A 21,034-nucleotide genomic window follows, 5' to 3' on the forward strand; every position below is an offset into this window, starting at 1 on the left:
ATTTGAATATTATATATGAACTCTAATATCTATATATGAGCTCTAAACAAACATGACTCTATTAACACTGTTGTTTTGAATGAATTCATGATATTGCCACGGTTTAGATGTCAATAGACCATTCAGTGATTGTATCTTTTGGGCTTTAACTTTGTTGCGGATATTTCGGTGCCCATGAGAACACGTTAATACTGCATAATTATGTGAAGTGCTGTTTCAGAAATCGTGTTTTAATCAAGTATTATCGTTGAGAGTTTTTTGATGCACCCACAATGTCTTGGTATGTCACCAAAGGCGATTGTGATGGGTAAGAATGTTTCTTTTACCGACCGTGTCAACACCTCGTAATTCGGCCTCACCGGGCTGCTAGGAGGTTTTTAAGTCTTGCCGTTTCTGAATAAAAACAAGTCTACTACTACTACTACTATATTTGTTTTGTATATTTACTTGAACTGATAATTACTTGTACTACCAGGAACAACACATCGTAGAAAAAGGGGGTTCTTCATCTTCCCTCGGCTTCCAAAAAAGCAGGCGAACACGACGAGCTTATATATGAAATACTAGCATTTAAAGGTAGAGAAGCAACATGTCCACCATTGTATCACATAGATAAAATTTCATTAATTTTGATTATTTTCGTATTTGCATTTTTTTACTTCGAGCAATAATTACCATTGCTATCAATAGCTTGCATTTTTGTCTTGTCTTATAAACCAAAGATTTCTTCCAACCCTGATTTTAACTATTTGATTTTAAGAAAATATCTGATATGTCATATAAGGAAAGTTTAATAAATATAATAATAATAATAATGATAATAATCTTTATTGCATGTTCCTGCCCAGATGGGCTAAATACACAGATGGTCTATAAGAAGCAAAATACAGAGCAAGAATTCATACAATTCTGGATTCTAATATTGAGAACTAAAAAAAATTAAACAAATGACAATTGCTAAACTAATGTTTAAACCTAGTATTTTCTTCTTCCTATTTGAAACATTTGGAAACATGGCTACATACTTTGCCCATTATATGCTCGTTCTTACATGACATCAGGTATATGAAAATGTCCTGCTTTGACATTTTTGTACATTTCTTGTCTAATTCTTGATTAGCGCTCATCTTCATATAAGGAGCAATCGAGTAAAAAAATGAGTAATAATAAGTGTATTCACTTGTCTACATTGTCGTAGCGCTGTGGCACACATCCGTCAAAGGCTCGACAGAAAGTTTCCTTTGGTCGACATGTCCCGTTACAGAAGGCCTCGTGAGATGCACAACCGGAACCTTGTAAGGAATATTGATGGTATATGCTTAAAATGAAATAATCTGGACCCTGGGGCCAGAACCATAAACTAATTCAGGAAGTGCTTCCCACTGTGGCCTTGCTGCAGTTTGAAAGGTGGATTGGCCCCCATAACTATATAAACACCTAAAAATCCCTGACTGTCTCTGACTTGAAACAATGGCAAGGGAAGATTAGCATAATACTGGTGAACGAAATTCAAATATTTTTTTTCTACTGGTTTTTAAAGTAACATTATGAAACCATACAGAATGACACAGAATGATTGTAACAAAGTTACATAATCAAAACTACATTCAGTTTTTAGATGATCAATCTCGTGTTCAAATATCAACGTTAAAGTCAGCTTGTCAAAGTCGTTTCAAAGTGTAACTGTATCTATATTTGAAACTTGGAAATGCCCTCCTCGCAGTTGAATCCAAATGTTTGGTAGTTGTTTGTCTAGAAATATGACTTTTAGCTGTGGTTTCTACATGGTATTCCAAAAGCATGTTATATAGACTGGAGCTCTGCAGAAGTTGTAAGGTAGAACTGCACATGAACTGCCAGCCAATTTCTTTAATTATACCGGTACTACCAAACAGAGCATGGTAAGCCGCCAGTGTTGTCATTTATTTTCTGAGTTACATAAAGCTAACTCCTTCACGGTATAGGCATACTTCAATTCCTTATCTGACTACATTTCAAAAGCTTATTGAGAGATCTAGAGTAACTTGTGTTGGTGGTGACTATCTTAGCCAGGCCTCCACCGATGTGAACACCACCGTAGTCAGTAGCAGACTGACCCTGGTAGTTTACCTTAGCCGAATTTATTGGGTGATTTTATAGTACAATCTTGGTCTTTAAGTCAGAATTGAAAAAAGGGGTCCCTGCCGGGCAGTCCACCGACTTTTTTTTTCACTTTCGGGCGTGACCCCTACGTGGTCCAGTGCGGCACCCAGCGGATGTCGGGTTTTCTTTGGGCACGGTCGGGGCCCTGGAAGTCTTAACACTGAGTTAAATCAACGCGGGGCTCGGTAGCAAATAGGTGCTGTGAGCTAATCGTGATGTCGCTGAGAAGTCCCCTTCCGCGTTGTCTGACAGTTCAGCGGGACAAATTTGTGTCTTCGGGGCCCAGCCGGGGCTACGCCCCTACGGGCATCCGTGTAAATATGACCGTACCATAACGTAAGTGGTGCCGCTCATATAAATGTATCCAAACTATGACTTCTTAGCTCCACCAAGGAGGTTACACTTTTCAGTTATGTTGGCTTATGGGTATGTGTGATCTAGAAATATTCTGCAAGGGGTTTGAACAGAAAAACAAATTTGGCAAGAAAAAAATGGATACCAGGCTATAAGTCAACAACATTTCTTCAGAACCTAGGGCTAGGGTGCAGAATGAAAACTAGTATAATCAGCTTGAATTCTATGCTTTTAAATGTAATCCAGAATGATGTTACCTTTTCTAGTCTTAGTTGATATCGTACCAATAGTCATGAAAAAAAATCAAGAAAACACATTAACAGACTGAAAGACTGAAAAGCGGCGGAGATGAGTGAGTGAGTGATATTGGAGTTCTTACCATCTATGATGAGAACCTCGACCCTTAGTGCAAAGTAAACATGGTGGGTGAGAGGGTAAAACCGAGTGTACAATGCAAGAACCGGCTTGTCCAATAGGTTGCGAGCATAGCGATGGCTGTCAATGTTTCCCTGGAAAACCTGAAAGAAATCATTAATGGTGTATAAGATCTCAATCATGTATTCCTCCGAGTGGGTCCGGGTACCATAAAAAAAAAAAAAGTCGAAAACTCCGGTATTTTCTTGAGCAGAACAGTTCCATTCTTCACCATGTAACTTTACAAACTCAGATGAACTTTCATGCTAATATTAACTTCTGTTTTCTAAACAAATATAACAAGGAAAGAAAAGCTTTAAACGGAAGTTGAACCCAGCAATGGACCGTCAAATTTAAAATCCTCCCGGCATCAAACGGTGCATAAGGCGGCGCCCATCTCCGTTTCGGCAGCCCTGGGCCACACAACTTTGTGCAAGGCACGACAGCAAGGGGCTGGTCCACTGGTTGTGGTGTGTGATTAACTACCATACTCTTTCCCAAATGCTGAGTGCTAAGCAGAGAAAGCTGTATGCACCATTTTTAGAGTCTTTGGTATGACCCGGCCGGGGTTCGACCTCACGACATACCGTATGCAAGGCGACCACTCTACCCATTAGGTCATTGCACCGGTGTGGACCGTACACATAATCTGATAAAAGGGGAGGGGGTCTGTGTCTCAAAATGTGTCTTCTATGTTTTTAATGACTAACGAACGCTACAATGCCAATTTTCAGAATGTGTGGTAAAACTGACCATTGCTTCACTGTCCCCAGTGCGGTTTACATACGGCGTCCATGATTGGCCATTCACAGAGAAAGCCAGCTTGTATGACGTCACCCAGTAGTCCAGGTTGTAAGCCCCCTGGGTGATGACACCGGTAACTGCGTACAACTTGTCATGCTTAATCTGGAGTGAAAAGGAGAAACCGAACTATACTGAATGCACATTGACGTTAAGTACCTCTAGGAATTTCCTTTCCTATGTACTCGCTTATTACATATATGCAAGGGGAAAAAAAATCATACCAAGAGGACCAGCATTGAACTTCTTGACCTTTGACTTTGTTCATATGATTGGTCAGGCCCAGTCACATGAAGAAACTCACCAATCATACTGCACTTCCACTGGCCTGTTTCTATTCCCTTCTGCCGCACGGGGCCCAGCTGTGGATTTACTTGGGATTTTAATTGGATGGGGGGGTTGGCCCGGCAGTGCAGATAAGAGAGTGGTGAAGCCAGGAATATTGGCTTGCCTGTAAGAGCAAAGCCGTCGGGGCACAAGGTAGCAAAACACAAATCACGACAAACGAATATGTTAAAGTCAAGGGTACGATCTACAAAATAACTGAAAACAAAAAAAGTTATGGTTTCATAACAATTTCACGGCCATTTTGATATGGGGTCACGCGGGGTCATACGGAACAGCAGCAAATTCACCTAGGCAGGTAGCTGCAGAGGTCAGGCGCATTTTTACGCCGAATGGGAAAACTTCACAATCTCATTCGTACGATCTAAAACCCCACTTATCATACTTCCATACTAGGGGTGGGTACCGGTACCGTGTACCGGTACAAAACCGGTATTTCTTAATGGACCGGTCCAAAAAAAACCGGTCCGTATAAAATCAGTGGACCGGCCTATGGACCGATTAGAAAATTCATAGTACCAGGCGGCCACATAACTGGTCTTAGAAAATAAAAAACAGCAGATTTAACTTCGTTTTCGAAGACGTTAGCTGTGAATCATACCTAGAAACACTTAAAGGATTAGTAAACAGACGGCGAGAAGAGTATAATTATAATTTTGAGACAAAGTGCAAACCTAAGAAATTATATCGTTCCAGACATGACGTTTGGAGAATTTTGCGTGTGTCTCGCTCTCCAAAATATGATGTACTGCGACGCTACTATAATCAGGTACAGGTACAGGTCCGGACCTGGACCTGACCCTCTGGACCTGGACCTGGACCGGACCTGAATTTTATGTACCGGTACCCACCCCTATTCCATACAGTAAAGTTAGTGCCTCGCTGGAATTCATACGGTTCAAGGTTTAGGGCGCACTACTTTCTTACCGCTACGTATACGTCACAGGGTCGCGGCGAAATACTGTGTGCTGCTACCACAACCTGGGTCTCGTCTAGGGAGTGCCCCACGACGAGGAAGGTTATATCATGGTGAATGCACCTTACTTTGTAAAGCTCCCGTAACAAATAAGAAATTCAGCTCGTTCATTCAAGTTGATCCAAACATTGGCCTTTTACTAGGTCAGTCGATTCTGACCTCGTCCATGTCCAAGAGATGGTACCATCTCATAGGCGATTTTTAGTTTGTAGCGTTCCACGGACATCATCCGAGATTTTCATTGCAAAATACGACGCTCGGGCGATTTTGAAATTCGGCGAGCTTCGGGCGATCTACAGATTCGGCCGACGCTCGCATGATCTGAATTGTGACGCCGGCTTTACCACGGCTATTACTAAGCAAGAGCTACCTGTAGCCATGGTCTCGTGTTACCCACGAGTAGAGCCGGAGACCATTCTGCTCTCTGCTGCTGTCCTTCTCCGTTGTTCAGGCGAGCTTGCCAAGGGTAGACGGCGTCCTCTCGCGATGAAGCTGTCATGTCGAGGTCGGCAATCTTCGGAACCGCAGCAGGATCGTCGGAGCGCAGTCCGACCCCCAATGGAACGTACTCGTCTTGAATCAACCAAGTGTTCTCGTCTGAACATAAACGAAAATATTACAGCAGCTTTCTTAACAATTACACGCATGGTTGCCGAGGTTTGCACTAATTATATACACTGCATTGCTTTCCTCTTTTAATTCTTTTATTGTCCTGTAACAAGACATTCAGCTTTTCTATATATTCTGAATATATTAAATGCTTGTCAAAATAATCTTGGTACACATATTACAGTTGGATCTCAGTACCTGGCAGCAGTCACTATAATATTACCTTCGTCAAGAAGGTTATTCGTTGTTGCTTGCCTGTGTGTCTGTTAGTGAACACGATAAGTCGAGAACGCCTGTATGGTTTGTTGTCGTAGTTGGTGTGTCGGTGTGTATGTTGTAAATATCAAGATGATAAGATTTTGGGCGAAGTACTTTGCATAATTAACGAGAAAAGTGTAAAAATGTGTTATATTGTATGCTAGAGTATTGTGTTCTGGCTGGGACGTGTTGCCGGTGTTGTTTCGAGGGGTCAAGGATAAGTGGTAGGGGTGCGTAGTTGTCATGTGGGAGGCAGGAAACAAGCTGCTGGGACAAATTGCCTTGTCACTAAGCTGTCAGCAGTGGTATGAAAAAGGTAGCAGCAGAAAGTGGTGTGGAATTTGGTGGAAGCAGACCAAAATTGGATATACACTGCCTTACATCAGGAAGAACAATCAGTACTCGTGTGTCACAGCATGGGGATAGGACGGTGTTCAGGGCAGGTGAGTTAATTATGTTATATCTGTGAAGGAAGAGGTATGGTGTACATGGAGATTGTGTGGAAGTGTGCACTAAGAGTATAGATATGTATTGCTGAAGAAGTATTTGATAAAGGGCTGATGTAATATATATAGATATCAACTATGCAAATGAAGACTTCATAATGAGAAAATACTAGAACTCAAGATGGGCTTGATGGATGGTCATGATTTTTGGTATGTAGATAGCTTACGTGATGCTTTGTATGATTGGATGATAATTATGCAAATCAGATTCTTATTTACATAATTAATGAGGCAATTTTAAAAGCTCGCTGTGTTCCATGATATGACTATTCAAATATGTGACATTTGTAACCGACGAAGATAGGAATGTTGATAGATAGAAAATATGCAAATGTCGGCCTAATTTGCATAATTAATGTGAAACTACTATAAAGTATAATTCCATACTAGTAAATGACAGACGGCACTTTCATACTTGTGGCATTTGGAAGTTGTGCGATTGTGAACACCATTGAATCAATTATGCTAATAAGGACCTCATTTGCATAATTGACAAATGTTAGCATAACATTCTTTGTTAAGCTCATACCTTGGACAACTTATGTTACATGTATTTGGGTGAAGACGATCAACTGGTATGATTTATAATTGATGAGAAACTCTCCTAATACATCAGTCATATTTCGGTTAAAATCATTTGGCGAAGGTATGAGGTCGTAGAACTCTTGTTAACTATGAGAAGCCTTTGTTGAGAAATATCGGCATTTTTATCTGGATGTTACAAGCAAGGGTTTGTGATTTTATTTCTTTTTTTTTGGTTTGGATGTAGCCATTTCTTGTCCAGGGAGGTTAAAGACCGTCAAAGTTTGTTTTTATGCCATAGCGACGCTTTCCGCCGTTTTGAATTGGCTAAAATTAACTAGATGGACACTTTAGAGGGCGGACGACGCTGTCAATGTGAGTTTTTCATGGACTAAAAACTCAGGTGACTTTTTATAGCTCTGCCTTACATGATTTGCATGTATATGGATAGAACATTAGATTGGCGGGCTGTTCCCTACCTGGTTATAGAACTAATAATGGTTTTATTGGTCAGAAATTGCCCGTGCAATGGCAGCCAGTGCTAAATTGCTGCAGGGTTTACAATCATATGATACAGAACTGATACATATTTGCTTCACTTGCACTTGCACTTTGTGGAACTGTCGCAAGGGTCTGGGCGGCTGCCATTGGCGCCAGCAGTTGACCTCAATACAACCTTCCCCAACCGATGTCAGGTACCCATTCACACCTGGATGGAGTGAGGAAAGTCGTGTGAAGTGCCTTTCACAAGGGCACAACATCGGGGCATATCGGGGTTTCGAACCCGGGACCTCTCGGTTCTGGGCGAAACATTCTATCGATTGCGCCACACGATGCCACTACGGTAAACTAACCGTTTGTGACGTACACCTCCATCACCATGGCGACCCAGCCCTCATAGCCTGCTGGGTACAGACGGATGTAGCGTGACGTCACAGGAGCTGGGAGAGGACGACTGGCTTTGTTGTACCGGTCTCGGTTTCCTTGGAAAACCTGTGCAAGAAAATAAGAAGGTTTAAGTTTAGACACCTAAAGCTAATGGAGTGAATACAGTATCCAGGTATCCAACTAATCAACCAAGTCAGAATCCTTTAGTTACACAGAATTCTTTGGAATAATCGGGCTGCATCTAAGCGACTCAAGGACTCAAGACTATAGTGGAGGGATCGTTTAAGAAATATCAATTGTATGAAACTAGTTTCGCTCATAACATTCACGTAATACTATATGAAAACATGTTCACAGATGTGATTATTTACCACATCTTTTTAGTTCAGAAAAGTAATCAAGTCTTGAAACGTGATTATCTGAGTAGTGTTCACCACAACGTCAGATGTCAGTATAGTTATCACGCTTTTTGGGGACAATGATTTTCTTAAAATAAAAAAAAAAGGATAAAAGGCTATAACTCTTGTTATGCATGTGAAACGTTAAGTTCAAGATGTCCTCGCCGTGACAAAATCAGAATTTTAGCACCGCAGAGGATTAATTTCTTGTACTTAGAGTTAAAGATGCTGCACATTCGGGCCCATTCCTCAACAGAGACGGGGGCCGCTACCGACTGCCGGAAACCTTTGCCCCGTTGTTGACGTCACACTTCCGTTCAGGTGACGTGACATAGGCTTTGTGTGATTTCATTCTTCTTTATGTACACAATAGCCTGTAAAATTGTTAGTAAAACTCATTAGCTCGTACCTGTACGTTGTTGTTGCTGTCTTCGTACGGTGCCCAAGAATCGCCGTCCATGCTGAAGGACAGGGTGAATGACGTCACCCAGCTGCCCAGGTCCCAATTCGAGCCACCTCCACTGATGACCACGCCTGTGACGTCAGTGGTTTTGCCAAAGTAGACCTGTCAATCACACATATAAGGCCATTCGTAATTCCGACTACACCGCGTCAAAGGTGAAGGCGCCTGGCTTGTAAACAGTGCTGGTGTGACTACATTGTCTAAATTTGCATAACAACGCCCACCCGGGATTTGTTTACGTCTCAGGGGCCTTTACCTTTAAAGCTTTGACACTGCACATGCGTAGTCGGAATTACGAATGGGCTTATTGACGGATACAAATGTAGTCCACTTTGTGTGGCACTATCCTGAGTGTATGAATCCAAAATGTTGTAACTTTAGCTCACGTAAAACCGGGATTTTTTTTCGATACGAGTTAATTGAAACCAATTTGGCAGAATAATAAACCATCCTTTTTTCTGTTATTCTGTCAATATCATGGACTACCTTTGCACTAATGCTATATATATGTTATATTTTGTCTCTAGTCGTGCTGATACCATAATACATGTTTTGTAATTTGAAACTACCGTCCGCCGCACTGAACCAACGTTACACGAAGCAATGAGAGAAAAGATACCTGAAGCCATTGGTCCACCACAGAACTTGGTACCCAGCAGTATCCTGGTGAAGTCGGAGGCGTGTGTCGAGCCTGGGATGGGGCAAACTCCGACTTGTACTCGGAACTGGCAGTGATGAAAACATCGGGAATGTACCGACTCGCCAAACCAAGAGGGAATCCAGGAGGTGGGACATCTGTGAGGAAAAGGTTTTCAACAAGACTTGTAAAGCTAATTGTCACCCTCGTGTCACGTAACCTGTGTGACCTTTGACTTCCAGGTCACATGACGAACTATTCAAAGCTGATAAGATATGGCGGATGCCGTTTGAAAGTCTTTTCACCGAGACATCTTTATAGCCTTGAGTACCAGTATCAATTCTCTATCTTGAATAGATATAGATGCACTTAAGCGACCATTCCTAAATAAAATCCATTTGCTTCATTTTTTTTTGTCGTGTTCTGTCGAGCCTTAATCGACATACGCTGACAAACACTTAAGTACAGTAGATAGTGTATCTAATACAATAACGGACTGATCTGATCTAACTACCTCCACAGTCTTCCTCATCCTCCCCTTCACTGCAGTCCGTCAGGTTGTCACACAGCTGAGACTCCAACAGGCAGGAACCGTCCGCGCAGCGGAACTGCTTAGCACCACAACCTGTGTTGGTGGAGTTTATCGTATTTTGTCTAACATACAAGCACAGTCTTTCTAGTTTGACTGACTGGCCTATCCACATTTACAGGATCAACAATTATCCACCCTCCTTTATCGGCGCTGAAACCCGCTCGGGAAATGTTCGGCAAACCCTCCCGGTCTCAGCCCTGATCTTTTGAACGGAGATTTTGGGTTCTGGGGACGTCACTGACAGTTGCTCATAAATAATTAATGAGCTAGCCTTATTTGGCACAAAGAGTCGTTGGTTGCCCATGAATAATTAAGTAGCGATGTAAGACGTAAGCTGACTGGCTGATAGCTTCCCAGCGTCCTTTGCGTCTTTGCTCAAAATGAGCTTTAGCAAACCCTCTGATTGGCTGAAAGCTGTTTGGTGGTGACGTCGCCAGAACCGTGTTTAGGGGCTCGGAAAGGCAGGGCCGCTATGGGAGGTAATGAATATATCGGGTCTGCTGGGACTAGGAGGATGCAATTATCATGTCCACGACAAAAGATTTAAAAAAAAAAACAGTTCTGCTGCAGTATTAAGTTCAGCCACGAAGAGGCCCATAATGAACATTGACCTTTGTCTTCCATAGACCTACCCATAAACTAAATATCAACACAGTCCAACCAGAGGCTCTTGAGTTGCTGACTACAAATGTTTGAAACACACAGATACACACACACACACAAACAAACAAAAACACACACAAACACACACACGTGTGCACACACACACACACACACACACACACACACACACAGACACACAGACATCCCCAAAACAATACCCCTGCCTATAATGGAGGTAACACACAAATGATTAAATCCTTATTAACGCCTTTTGATAACAGCAGCTTTTTGAACCTGTAACGTTATTCGTTTTGTCGGACAAACATACGTTAACAAACTCCCACCTCTATCTGTACAGTTCATCTCGTCTTCCCCGTTCAAACAGTCCTCCAGCCCGTCACAGGCGCGGTATTTCGGTAGACACCTCCCGTCACACAACAACTGGAGACCGTTGCAGGGAGCTGTTAGCAAAAAAAAAATATAAAAATGTCAACGGCATGAACTGAAAGTCAAGCATACAAATGTTTCTGAGACAAATTTGCACTCGATGAACATTTTGAATTAACTATCTGTCACACTTCTGTACGTTTTGGACCGCATAGTGATGTCATCTCCTGTGATCTGTCATATGTAAATATTTTGCGTTTGGGAATGCATCTCATTATGTATAAGCAGCAACACCTGTGCTGCATTGCTATGTGAACCAGTCAGAATTGCCTTGAAGAAGGTGACAGATGGTCACCGAAACGTCGGTGGAATAAATCTCTTGGTTGTGTAAAAATAGTCTTTTTATTCAGTGACTTACCAACCTGGTGAAACTAGTCACAGAATTAAATATTATGTTTGCAAAAAATACCTGGTGCCCAAGACAAAAAATAATAAGTCAAATCGAGGGAAAGAATATCAGCTTCCGCACTGCTTTGTCATAAGGCATATCAATTGTGACCTATGTAGCTTGTACAACTTTATCATCAGGTACATGGACTGTGATCTTAGAAACTTGTATCACTCCGCGACCCAGGGAATGGAGCCAGCATCATAAGATTCAGCTCACAAGAATGTTTTTATCTAGTTTATTAAAAATAGAAAAATTAGAAAAATAAGCATTAGGACGCAGCCGTGCACTACAATTACCTACAAAGCACGGACAAACATATCAGAACCTACCGTGGCAGTTTTCCTCGTCTGCCCCAGAAGGGCAGTCCTTGTCTCCGTCGCACACCGAGGCGTTATTGATGCATTTGCCGCTGTCACACTGCCACAGCCCCTTCTCTACACAGGACTCTGAAGAAATTCAGATTTGAAAGAAACGTCATCTGCGTAATTTCGTACTGAACGACCTGCCTTAATATTGTATATAGCGTATATGCATGATGGTCATACCGGATAGCTCTCAGATAGCCTAAGCATTGTAACATTGCTTTTCATCACAGATTGTTAGTGTAAAACCCAGACCGTCTAGTACGTATCTAAAATAACTTCCTACTTTTCATAATCTGAATATCATACGTTAAGTCACTCTGTAAACACATTTAGATGTGCCTTGTTACCGTTTTTATTGTTTATTATCTCTTTGTCGAAAGATGTGGTGGGTTCTTTTACGTCCTCAAGGTGTAACTCTCCTCAAACACTGGACCTCCATTTAACGTCCTATTCAAGGGACGTCTCTAACGAATGCTAGGTACTCATTTACACCTGAGTGAAGTGAGGAAATTTGTGCTAAGTGCCTTTCTCAGGGGCATTGTGCCTGAAGGTAGGTACATCGGGGCGCATGTCATAGGGACTCTCAGTGAGACAATTGTTTAGCAGATCTGAACACCATTGCATAGATCATAAAGCTACTGAAAGTTGCTTACTGTTGGGGCTTGTGACATATTTGCACCTTGCACTACGCTATTTCCTGACATTTAATCCATTTCTAATCACTGTAGTCGAAGTTAACGTGACCATTTCATCTTGATAAGACATAGTTGTGGCACCCATCTCCATTTCAGTAACCCTTTGGTCAAACATTTGTACAAGCCACTATACAACAGGGGGCTAGTCCGCTGGTACGTAGTTCTGTGTGTTTAACTGTCATTCTTTCCTAATTGATAAGTGCTAAGCAGATAAAGCAATATTTTTAAATTCTTTGTTTTGATCTGGTCGGGGATCGATCTCACGACCTATCGTATGCAAGGCGAATACTCTACCAGCTAGGCCATTGCACCGGTTACTATAAACGTTCTTGCAATATGTAACTTGTATAAAACTCACGGCAGAGTTGCTCGTCCGATGCGTCGTCACAGTCGAGGATGCCATTGCACACTGCAGATGATGCCACACATCTGCTACTGTGTTCACACCGGAACTCGACACTGGTACACACTGTGAAATATATAACGTCCAACAACCTAAACATACTACACTATACACATGTACACTTAGCAATTACTCTCATACCAGTGCCCCATGTCCAAGCAGTCAAAACACCAAAGTGAACTTGGTTTGTTGATAAAACCTAAGAATTCTTTATCCTACATATTTTTCCTCATGACCTTAATGAAAAGCGGCCTGCAGGCCGATTTGAGCTTATCACGAATAGACAAAAGTTCAAACAAACAAATAAATGAAAGCACAAAATTAACAAAATTAGAATTTGCATATCAATGTGATCCAAGATGGATGCCATGTGATTTTCCCCTGCATTTTCAGTTTTCTATCTACTGAAAATCCCTATATTCCTTTGCCATCGACTCCCGAAATTAGCCAAATTGTACAGATAAGTATATATCCATACTTTCTGTGAAACCTTTTCGTGAAATTTGCTACTTTTTCGCTCCAAAACGAACATTTACTTTCTGAAGGGGTAGCAAGTATCCATCTTGGTCTGTGTAATTTGTACGCCCATGATTTTGTATTCTTAGAGAGACTGCGAATGTCTTCAAATGTGAAGCATAAGTAAGTATATTGGTAATCAATCATGCTGCTGTTTCAGTGTTGTATAGGTAGTGTAAGGGGCGCTGCCACTTTCGGCATCCACAGGGCAGTATTTGCTGTTGTACTACTCCTGGCTGTACTCCCGCGACCTGTTGTTATACCGAAATGGAACAAGATCGACAGCAAAGTAAGTGCTGAAACAGGTGACTGGACGTTATTGGATTCAAACATTAGAAAGATGAACTATGGACTAAATGGTCTGAAGCTTGTTGCGCCATCACCCTCCCGAAGTGGTAGGACCCAACGAACTCTGAACACACTCTCATGCCTGGCTCTACTGCTATCTGGTGACATCTCAACCAACCCAGGACCCAGGGCCCAGAGATTCCCTTGTGGACACTGCCGCCAAGATGTAGGTAACGGCACTAATACTAGTTGTGTATCATGTAATACCTGCAGCGTCACTGTCGATGATAATGCACCTTCTAATAAAAAGTATCACATAATCTCTGATGCACCTGTTAAATCCCACTGTAAAGGGCTATTATTTGCTCATCAAAACATTAGGAGTCTGTTGAAAAAAAAACCACAAGTAGAAGTGTTTTTAGAAAACAGTAATGCTGATATTCTTGCTGTAACTGAGACAATGTTAGACGAAACGGTTACTGACAATCTCCTGTCAATCAACTCGTATAATGTACTTAGACATGACCGTGGCTCAAGGCATGGAGGGGGTGTTGCGTTGTATATTTCAAGTAAGATCCCTTTTAAATCCCGCCCGGATTTTTCAGTCCCGGGCCTTGAGGCCATATGGGCAGAAATTATGCCACCCTCCCGGAAGAGTATCTTAGTCTGTAGCATGTATCGCCCTCCATCCGATGACCACACATTTTTCAACAAATTTGAGGAATGCATGGACAAGGTATGTGACGAGCACAAGGAAGTCATAATTATGGGGGATCTAAACTGTGATTCTTTGTCTACTGACAACTCAGGTCCCATCGGCAAACTTAGATTTTCTTGTATGCTGTATCAACTTGAAAACATCATAACCACACCGACTAGAATCACACAAAACACTAGCACCTCCATAGACGTAATCCTTACAAATGAGAAGTCACACCTGCATAACCATGGCACATATGAAGGTGGTTTCAGCGACCACGCAATGACATTCGCATTTCACACTGTGAAAAGCCCCAGAACACAGCCAAATATTACTTATAAAAGGAACTACAAAAAATTCAGTGAAGAAAAGTATCTGTATGACTTATCGCAAGTACCGTGGGACATGATAGAGAATTTTACAACCGTTGATGAGCAGCTTGAGACATGGGAAGACCTGCTCGTAGGTGTAGCCAACATACATGCTCCCACCAAGAAGCTCAAGGTCAGAGGTACGCCGGCCCCATGGCTTACCGACGACTTGAGACAGCTTATTTCGCTCAGGGATCAACTGTACAAAGAGGCTAAGAAATCAGGTAACCCAAGGGAAATGCTAGAATACAAGTGCATAAAGAACAAGGTAAACTACCTGTGTCGTAAAGCCAAAAAAGAGCATGCATCTCAGTCAGTTATACAAGGGTCTGAAGAGGGACAGTCTGGAATGTGGAAAGCCATCCGCAACTTACTTCCAAGTAAAACACCTAATACCATCAACTGTATCCAGCATGAAGATCAGAATATTACTGACAAGTTGGGAATAGCGGAATACTTGAATAAGTTTTTCCACAAAGTCATAGATGACTTGTATAAGTCAATCTCAAACACTGTTCCCCACTTTAGCCCTTTTCAGTTTGTCAACAACGCTGACAGTATTTTCTCTTTTACTCCCGTCACTGAGGAGTCTGTCATAAATCTACTGTCCAGCCTCAAAGCTAATAAAGCAACTGGACTAGATACCATCGACAATAGGCTCTTGAAAGTTGGTGCACGTATTCTCGGTCGTCCTCTCACCAAACTGTTCAACCTTTCACTGAGTACCGGAGAGTTTCCACAAAAGTGGAAACAATCCAAAATCACGCCGATACACAAAAAGGGCGACAAAACAAATCCGAATAACTACCGTCCTGTGTCCCTTCTGTCGGGGGTATCAAAGATTCTTGAGAGAGTAGTGCACAACCAACTGTACACATACTTGAGCCACCACGGACTGCTAACATCCTGTCAGTCTGGATTTAGAAAACTACACTCATGTGAGACAGCGTTACACTCTGTGGTGGAAGACTGGACTCAATCCATAGAAAAGAAAGAGCTAACTGGTGTAGTTTTCTGTGATCTGTCAAGAGCGTTTGACACGCTAGATCACGACATACTTCTTCTAAAACTAAAAAATGCTATGGCGTGGAAGACTCAGCTTGTGGCTGGTTTAAGTCTTACTTGACTGGTAGGCAGCAATGCACGGGTGTAAGCTCAGCTTTATCCTCCTCAACTTCTGTCACCTGTGGTGTACCGCAGGGATCCATTTTGGGTCCACTTCTGTTTATCGTTTACATAAACGATCTACCAAATTGCATCCAGTCGTGTAAAGTTTCCATGTACGCCGATGATACTATTTTATATTTTGCGGCGCGAAGCTTTCACACTCTGGAGAAAACATTCAACCCGGCTTTCTCATTGGTTTGCTGCCAACAAACTTTCTCTGAACCCTACAAAGTGCAAAACAATGCTCATAGGTACACATGGAATGAATGTGACAAATATAAAGCTTAATATTACACTAGACGGGGCCAGACTGGAGCAAGTAAATGCTTTCAAATACCTGGGGGTTACCATTGACAACGTACTTAAGTGGAGCTATCACTTCGAACACATTTTCAAGAAACTCGCTCAGGTAATTGGCATTATCAAGTACGTTAAGCCATATGTCAGCAGTCAGGCTCTTCGGTTAATGTACACAACGTTATTCATACCCCACATCAACTACTGTAGCACAGTTTGGGACCAGGGAGGGAAGGGATACCTTGACAAGCTTGAAAAGCTGCAGAAAAGAGCAGGTCGGGTAATTCTTGGCTGTGACCGGTACACTCCTACATCAACCCTTCTCAACACACTAGGATGGCTCCCAGTAGCCGAAATTCACAAGAAGAGTAAAGCTACACTTGTCTACAAGGCCCTTAACGGCCTGACTCCTCTGTACATCACTGCAATGTTCACCCAGTTGTCCCATGTACACACCCATAACACCCGCCTAAGAGCACAAGGCGGCCTTCAGTTGCCAATGACACATTTGGAATACAGAAGACGAGCCTTCTCGTCCTCGGGGGCTGCACTTTGGAACACATTACCACAACATCTTAAATCAGCCAGATCACTTCCAGTTTTCAAACAGCTATATGATGTCCACTGCCTCCCTGCCAAACATTGATATATGTATACAAACTCCTTTCTAGTCGACTTTTCTTTTCTCTGTTATGTTTGACGTTTGTAGAGACCCACATTTTTGACATGAGTTTTCTTATGATTTTCCCATTGATATGCAAATTCACTTCTTGTTTATTTATATTTGAGTTTGGGTCATTGTTTTGATTCTTCATCATTATGTTTTGGCTAAATATTTCTAGCCTATTACGTTATCGTTATTTCAGTTATTATCTAACTCAGGATTTCTGTTTGATGAATAGTTATATTTTTAAGTTAATTCCTGTATTATTTGTTATCATTTGAATTTCTATTGTTGCTATGTACTATTATGTAAGGGGTTGAACCCCCCAGGAATCGTTGAAAAACGCCGCCAGGCGATACTGTACTCCTGGTTAAATAAATAAAATAAACAAACAAACTATCACAGAGGGATGAACAATATTAAGTTGTAAGATTTAGCGTTTTGTTTGAAAATTCATATTTTGTATTTAGCTTTTCAGGAGTAGAGATATTTCCCTTGTCTGGCAGAAAGAGCCAATTAAGAAGAAAAAATATTGGAATTATATCTAACATGGAGGCAGAAAAGATCAGACCTAAAATAATCACTGTCTAATAACATATTTCAACCTCTACTTTAGTGCTTTCAACAGGATAATGTAAAATAAAGTACACATGGTCACCATAAGATGTGGGTTATTTTCAGAAGCAGTTGCGGTATTTGTAGTTGAATTATTCAGTCTAACTTCTAACAAAGGACATGAGAGAAAGCTGGGGCTACCCATTAGCAAGGGAATACAAAAAATGTAATAGAGTTAATGATTTCGACGATACCTATCTTTGTACGTAGTTATTCATATAGCTATGGTAGCTGTCATATATTGGTTAAGTTCATTCTTCTAATACTGGAATAAACAGATTTTCTACTTATCCGTTGAACCTTCCATTGATCCATCTATCTCCTGTTTGTTACGGGCGATGACACTACACATGTGATAAACTTTGCTCAACATGGAGTCAACCAGGTCATTTTGCTTGTCAAAAAACAGATTGAAATGGATTTCAAATGCTGCTAAGCTTTATACGTCTGTCCAAATAAATATTTTATTGCTATTTTTACGGCTGGGTCACATTTCTCGTAGGTCGTAGTCGGATTTTGATGCCGTGAAATTTTATTCAGGCAGGGACATAACCATTCACCAACAAGGATCTAAAACAGGTCGTTTCGAAACAAGATAGCTGAATTTGGTACGCCACTTGAAAGACTATCCCAAGGTATTTGTACCTCTACTTCAGTGTTAACCAATGTAAAAAATGTAAGCTGCCAAAAGAAGAAGTAAAAGTATACCTGGACACCATAGTATTTGGGCTATTCACACAAACAGTTCAAGTATTTCCAGTTGTATTATTTAGTCTGACCTCCCGCATACAGCATTTTATACATACAGCAAGTGACATGTGAGAAAACTTGGGCGACCCGTTAGCGAGAGAATGCAAAAATATGATTATTATTAATAGAAATCATGTTTTCGAATATACCTTTGTACGTAGTTATCATGCAAGCTCTTCTGCGTTGGTAGTAATCACCATAGTACAATACTAAACTTTATTCCAACCCTAAGGTATACACGGATTTGATATTCAACGACCACTGTCGCCTTCTTAAGGATCAATAAGATTAATGCCACTTGCGTTGTTTTTAAATGTTGAATTCATTCACCATTTCAAGCGGTACATTGGTGATAATAGGGCAGCAAGATGTCATTGTGCGTGGCACGTTGGCGTTGACCATTCATAACCTTCCGCCAACGTGCCACAGTCTAGTGAGATAGCGGCTGAAGCAAAACAGTGGTTCTTTTCCCAATATTTGTGGTTTACAACGATGTTTGATCTTTTATGATGGTATTAGATTTAAATACATTGTGCATTCATTTTGTGCATTTTGTCGGAAAATAAAAGCTGCGTTTCAGACCTTCTAAAACATTGATGATTCCATTCTGACATATTGTACAAGTAAATCGCTACGGCCGCGTGGCGCGTTGGATACACCCGATCCCTCGATCTCGGAAGTTAAGCAACGCGCGGTCCGGACAGTGCTTGGATGGGGGACCAACCAAGGACGTCCGGATTGCTGTAGCCTCACGAAGCTTTCCACGAAATCGTCTTCCGGGAGGGACGTAAAACGGGGGTCCCGTGCTCGAGGAGGTGCCTCGAACACGTTAAACAGCCTCATTACCCTACACATTGGGTACCTGCCTGTGGCACTGGCTGCAAATACACCTGATATTATTATTAAACAGAACCAGTATGACTCGCCCCAACGACAATGTCAAACCATTTGCAATATTCACAATGAATCCACTCCTCCAAGTGTTGTATGAATAACATTATAAGAACGTGAGCTTACCGCAGCTACTCTCTTCATATCCGTCGTGACAGTCAACGACGCCATCGCAGCGCTCCGTGACACGGATGCATGGACCACGGGGTTCACACTTGAAATAGTCGGGCTCAGGACACTGTTTTCCCCAGCAATCCCGCTCATCCGTGCCGTCTGGACAGAAATCGTGACCGTCGCACTGAGACAATGGAGAGAAACAAGTTCCACTTCCTTCACACTTAAAAAAGTTCGGGTTGTGACACTCTTTGTTCCTGCAATCTTCCTCATCGGAGCCGTCTTCACAGTAATCTTTCCCGTCACATTGTCGAGATGGGTGAACACAAACGCCGTCATTTTTACACTTGAAATAGCCGGGTGTGTGACACTCTTCGGTCAAGCAATCCTTCTCATCCGTATCGTCCGGACAATCGATGAAACCGTCACAATGCCGCTCTGGAGGGATACAGGTCCCGTTACTTTCACACCTGAAATCGTCGGATGAAGGGCACTCTTTACTCCAGCAATCTTTCTCGTCCGAACCGTCTGCACAGTTGTCTTCACCGTCACATTGAGAGGCGAGAGGGATACAGGCTCCGTTACTTTCACACCTGAAATCGTCGGGTGTCTCGCATTCTTTGCTCCAACAATCTTCTTCGTCCGTACCGTTTGGGCAATTGACATTACCGTCACATTGTGACATTAGAGGGATACACAGTCCGCTAATTTCACACCTGAAATCGTCTGGCTCGGGACACTCTCTGCTCCAGCAATTCTCTTCGTCTGAACCGTCTGGGCAATTGTTCTGACCGTCACATTGAGTCAATAGAGGAACACAGGTTCCGCTACTTTCACACCTGAAATCGTCGGGTGAGAAACACTCTTCGCTCCAGCAATCCTCTTCGTCTGAACCGTCCTCACAATCGTTGTGACCGTCACATTGCCATCCTGACCAAACACAGGCACCACTACTGTCACACCTGAAGTCGTCGGGTGAGAAACACTCTTTGCTCCAGCAATCTTCTTCATCTGAACTGTCTGGACAATGGTTATGACTGTCACATTGCCATTCTGGCGGAATACAGGCTCCGCTACCTTCACACTTGAGATAGTCGGGTGAAGGACACTCCTTGCTCTGACAATCGTTCTCATCAGAACCGTCTGGGCATATAACCACGCCGTCACATTTGAACATTGAAGTGAGACAGAGTCCGCTTGCTTCACATCTGAAGAAGTCGGGCTCGAGACATTCGTCGCCTGTGCCGAAAATCTGAGGAGAGGCACGGTCGATGGAGAGCAGGCATACAAATAGAAGCAAGCCGGTCGCCATGATTTGCTTGTTGTTGGGGGGTGGGGGTTTGGTGGATTCCCGTTCGCTGGGACTACCTGACACAGTAGTGTGCGACGCCAAATCAGTCAACAGTCTTGTGGTATGCGTGCACAGGTCTGGACATGCCTTAATTTACAAGTAGGTGGAGCTAAGTATCCTGACAAACAGATTGGTACCAACGTAGCAGGATAAGTGAAAATACAAGAGAAGGTATAATTAATAATCAGTGGTGTGCGACGCCAAAATAATTAACAATATTCGGGACCATGCGTGCACAGGTCTGGAAATGCCTTAAGTTACAAGTGGAAATGCCTTAAGTTACAAGTGGGCGGAGCTAAGTGTCCTCACAAACAGATGGGTACCAACACAACATGATACTTGAAAATACCAGAGAAGGTATAATTAATTATCAGTGGTATGCGACGCCATAATAATCAACAATATTCGGGAGAGTGCGTGCACAGGTCTGGAAATGCCTTAAGTTACAAGTGGGCGGAGCTTAGTGTCCTTACGAACAGACTGGTACCAACTCAACAGGAT

At 42.3% G+C, this 21,034-nt stretch overlaps 2 protein-coding genes across 2 annotated transcripts; both read right to left on the reverse strand.

The window, feature by feature from the left end:
- Nucleotides 1-1,176: 1,176 nt before the first annotated feature.
- On the reverse strand, nucleotides 1,177-8,565 carry LOC136441963 (lactadherin-like). Its single transcript, XM_066438527.1, has 6 exons — nucleotides 8,500-8,565; nucleotides 7,782-7,920; nucleotides 5,403-5,629; nucleotides 3,664-3,816; nucleotides 2,876-3,014; nucleotides 1,177-1,292 (listed from the first exon to the last, which is right to left on the reverse strand). The coding sequence occupies exons 1-6, from the start codon at nucleotides 8,563-8,565 to the stop codon at nucleotides 1,177-1,179; spliced, it is 840 nt and encodes a 279-aa protein (XP_066294624.1).
- Nucleotides 8,566-10,533: 1,968 nt separating this feature from the next.
- LOC136441964 (sortilin-related receptor-like) lies at nucleotides 10,534-20,605 on the reverse strand. The gene is made up of 5 exons (XM_066438530.1): nucleotides 19,195-20,605; nucleotides 12,765-12,875; nucleotides 11,676-11,792; nucleotides 10,853-10,969; nucleotides 10,534-10,544 (listed from the first exon to the last, which is right to left on the reverse strand). Exons 1-5 carry the CDS (start codon nucleotides 20,492-20,494, stop codon nucleotides 10,534-10,536), a joined length of 1,656 nt encoding a protein of 551 aa, XP_066294627.1. The 5' UTR covers nucleotides 20,495-20,605.
- Between the last annotated feature and the right edge of the window lie 429 nt (nucleotides 20,606-21,034).

This window comes from Branchiostoma lanceolatum, chromosome 9 (genome assembly GCF_035083965.1).
Source record: "Branchiostoma lanceolatum isolate klBraLanc5 chromosome 9, klBraLanc5.hap2, whole genome shotgun sequence".
NCBI lineage: Eukaryota > Metazoa > Chordata > Leptocardii > Amphioxiformes > Branchiostomatidae > Branchiostoma > Branchiostoma lanceolatum.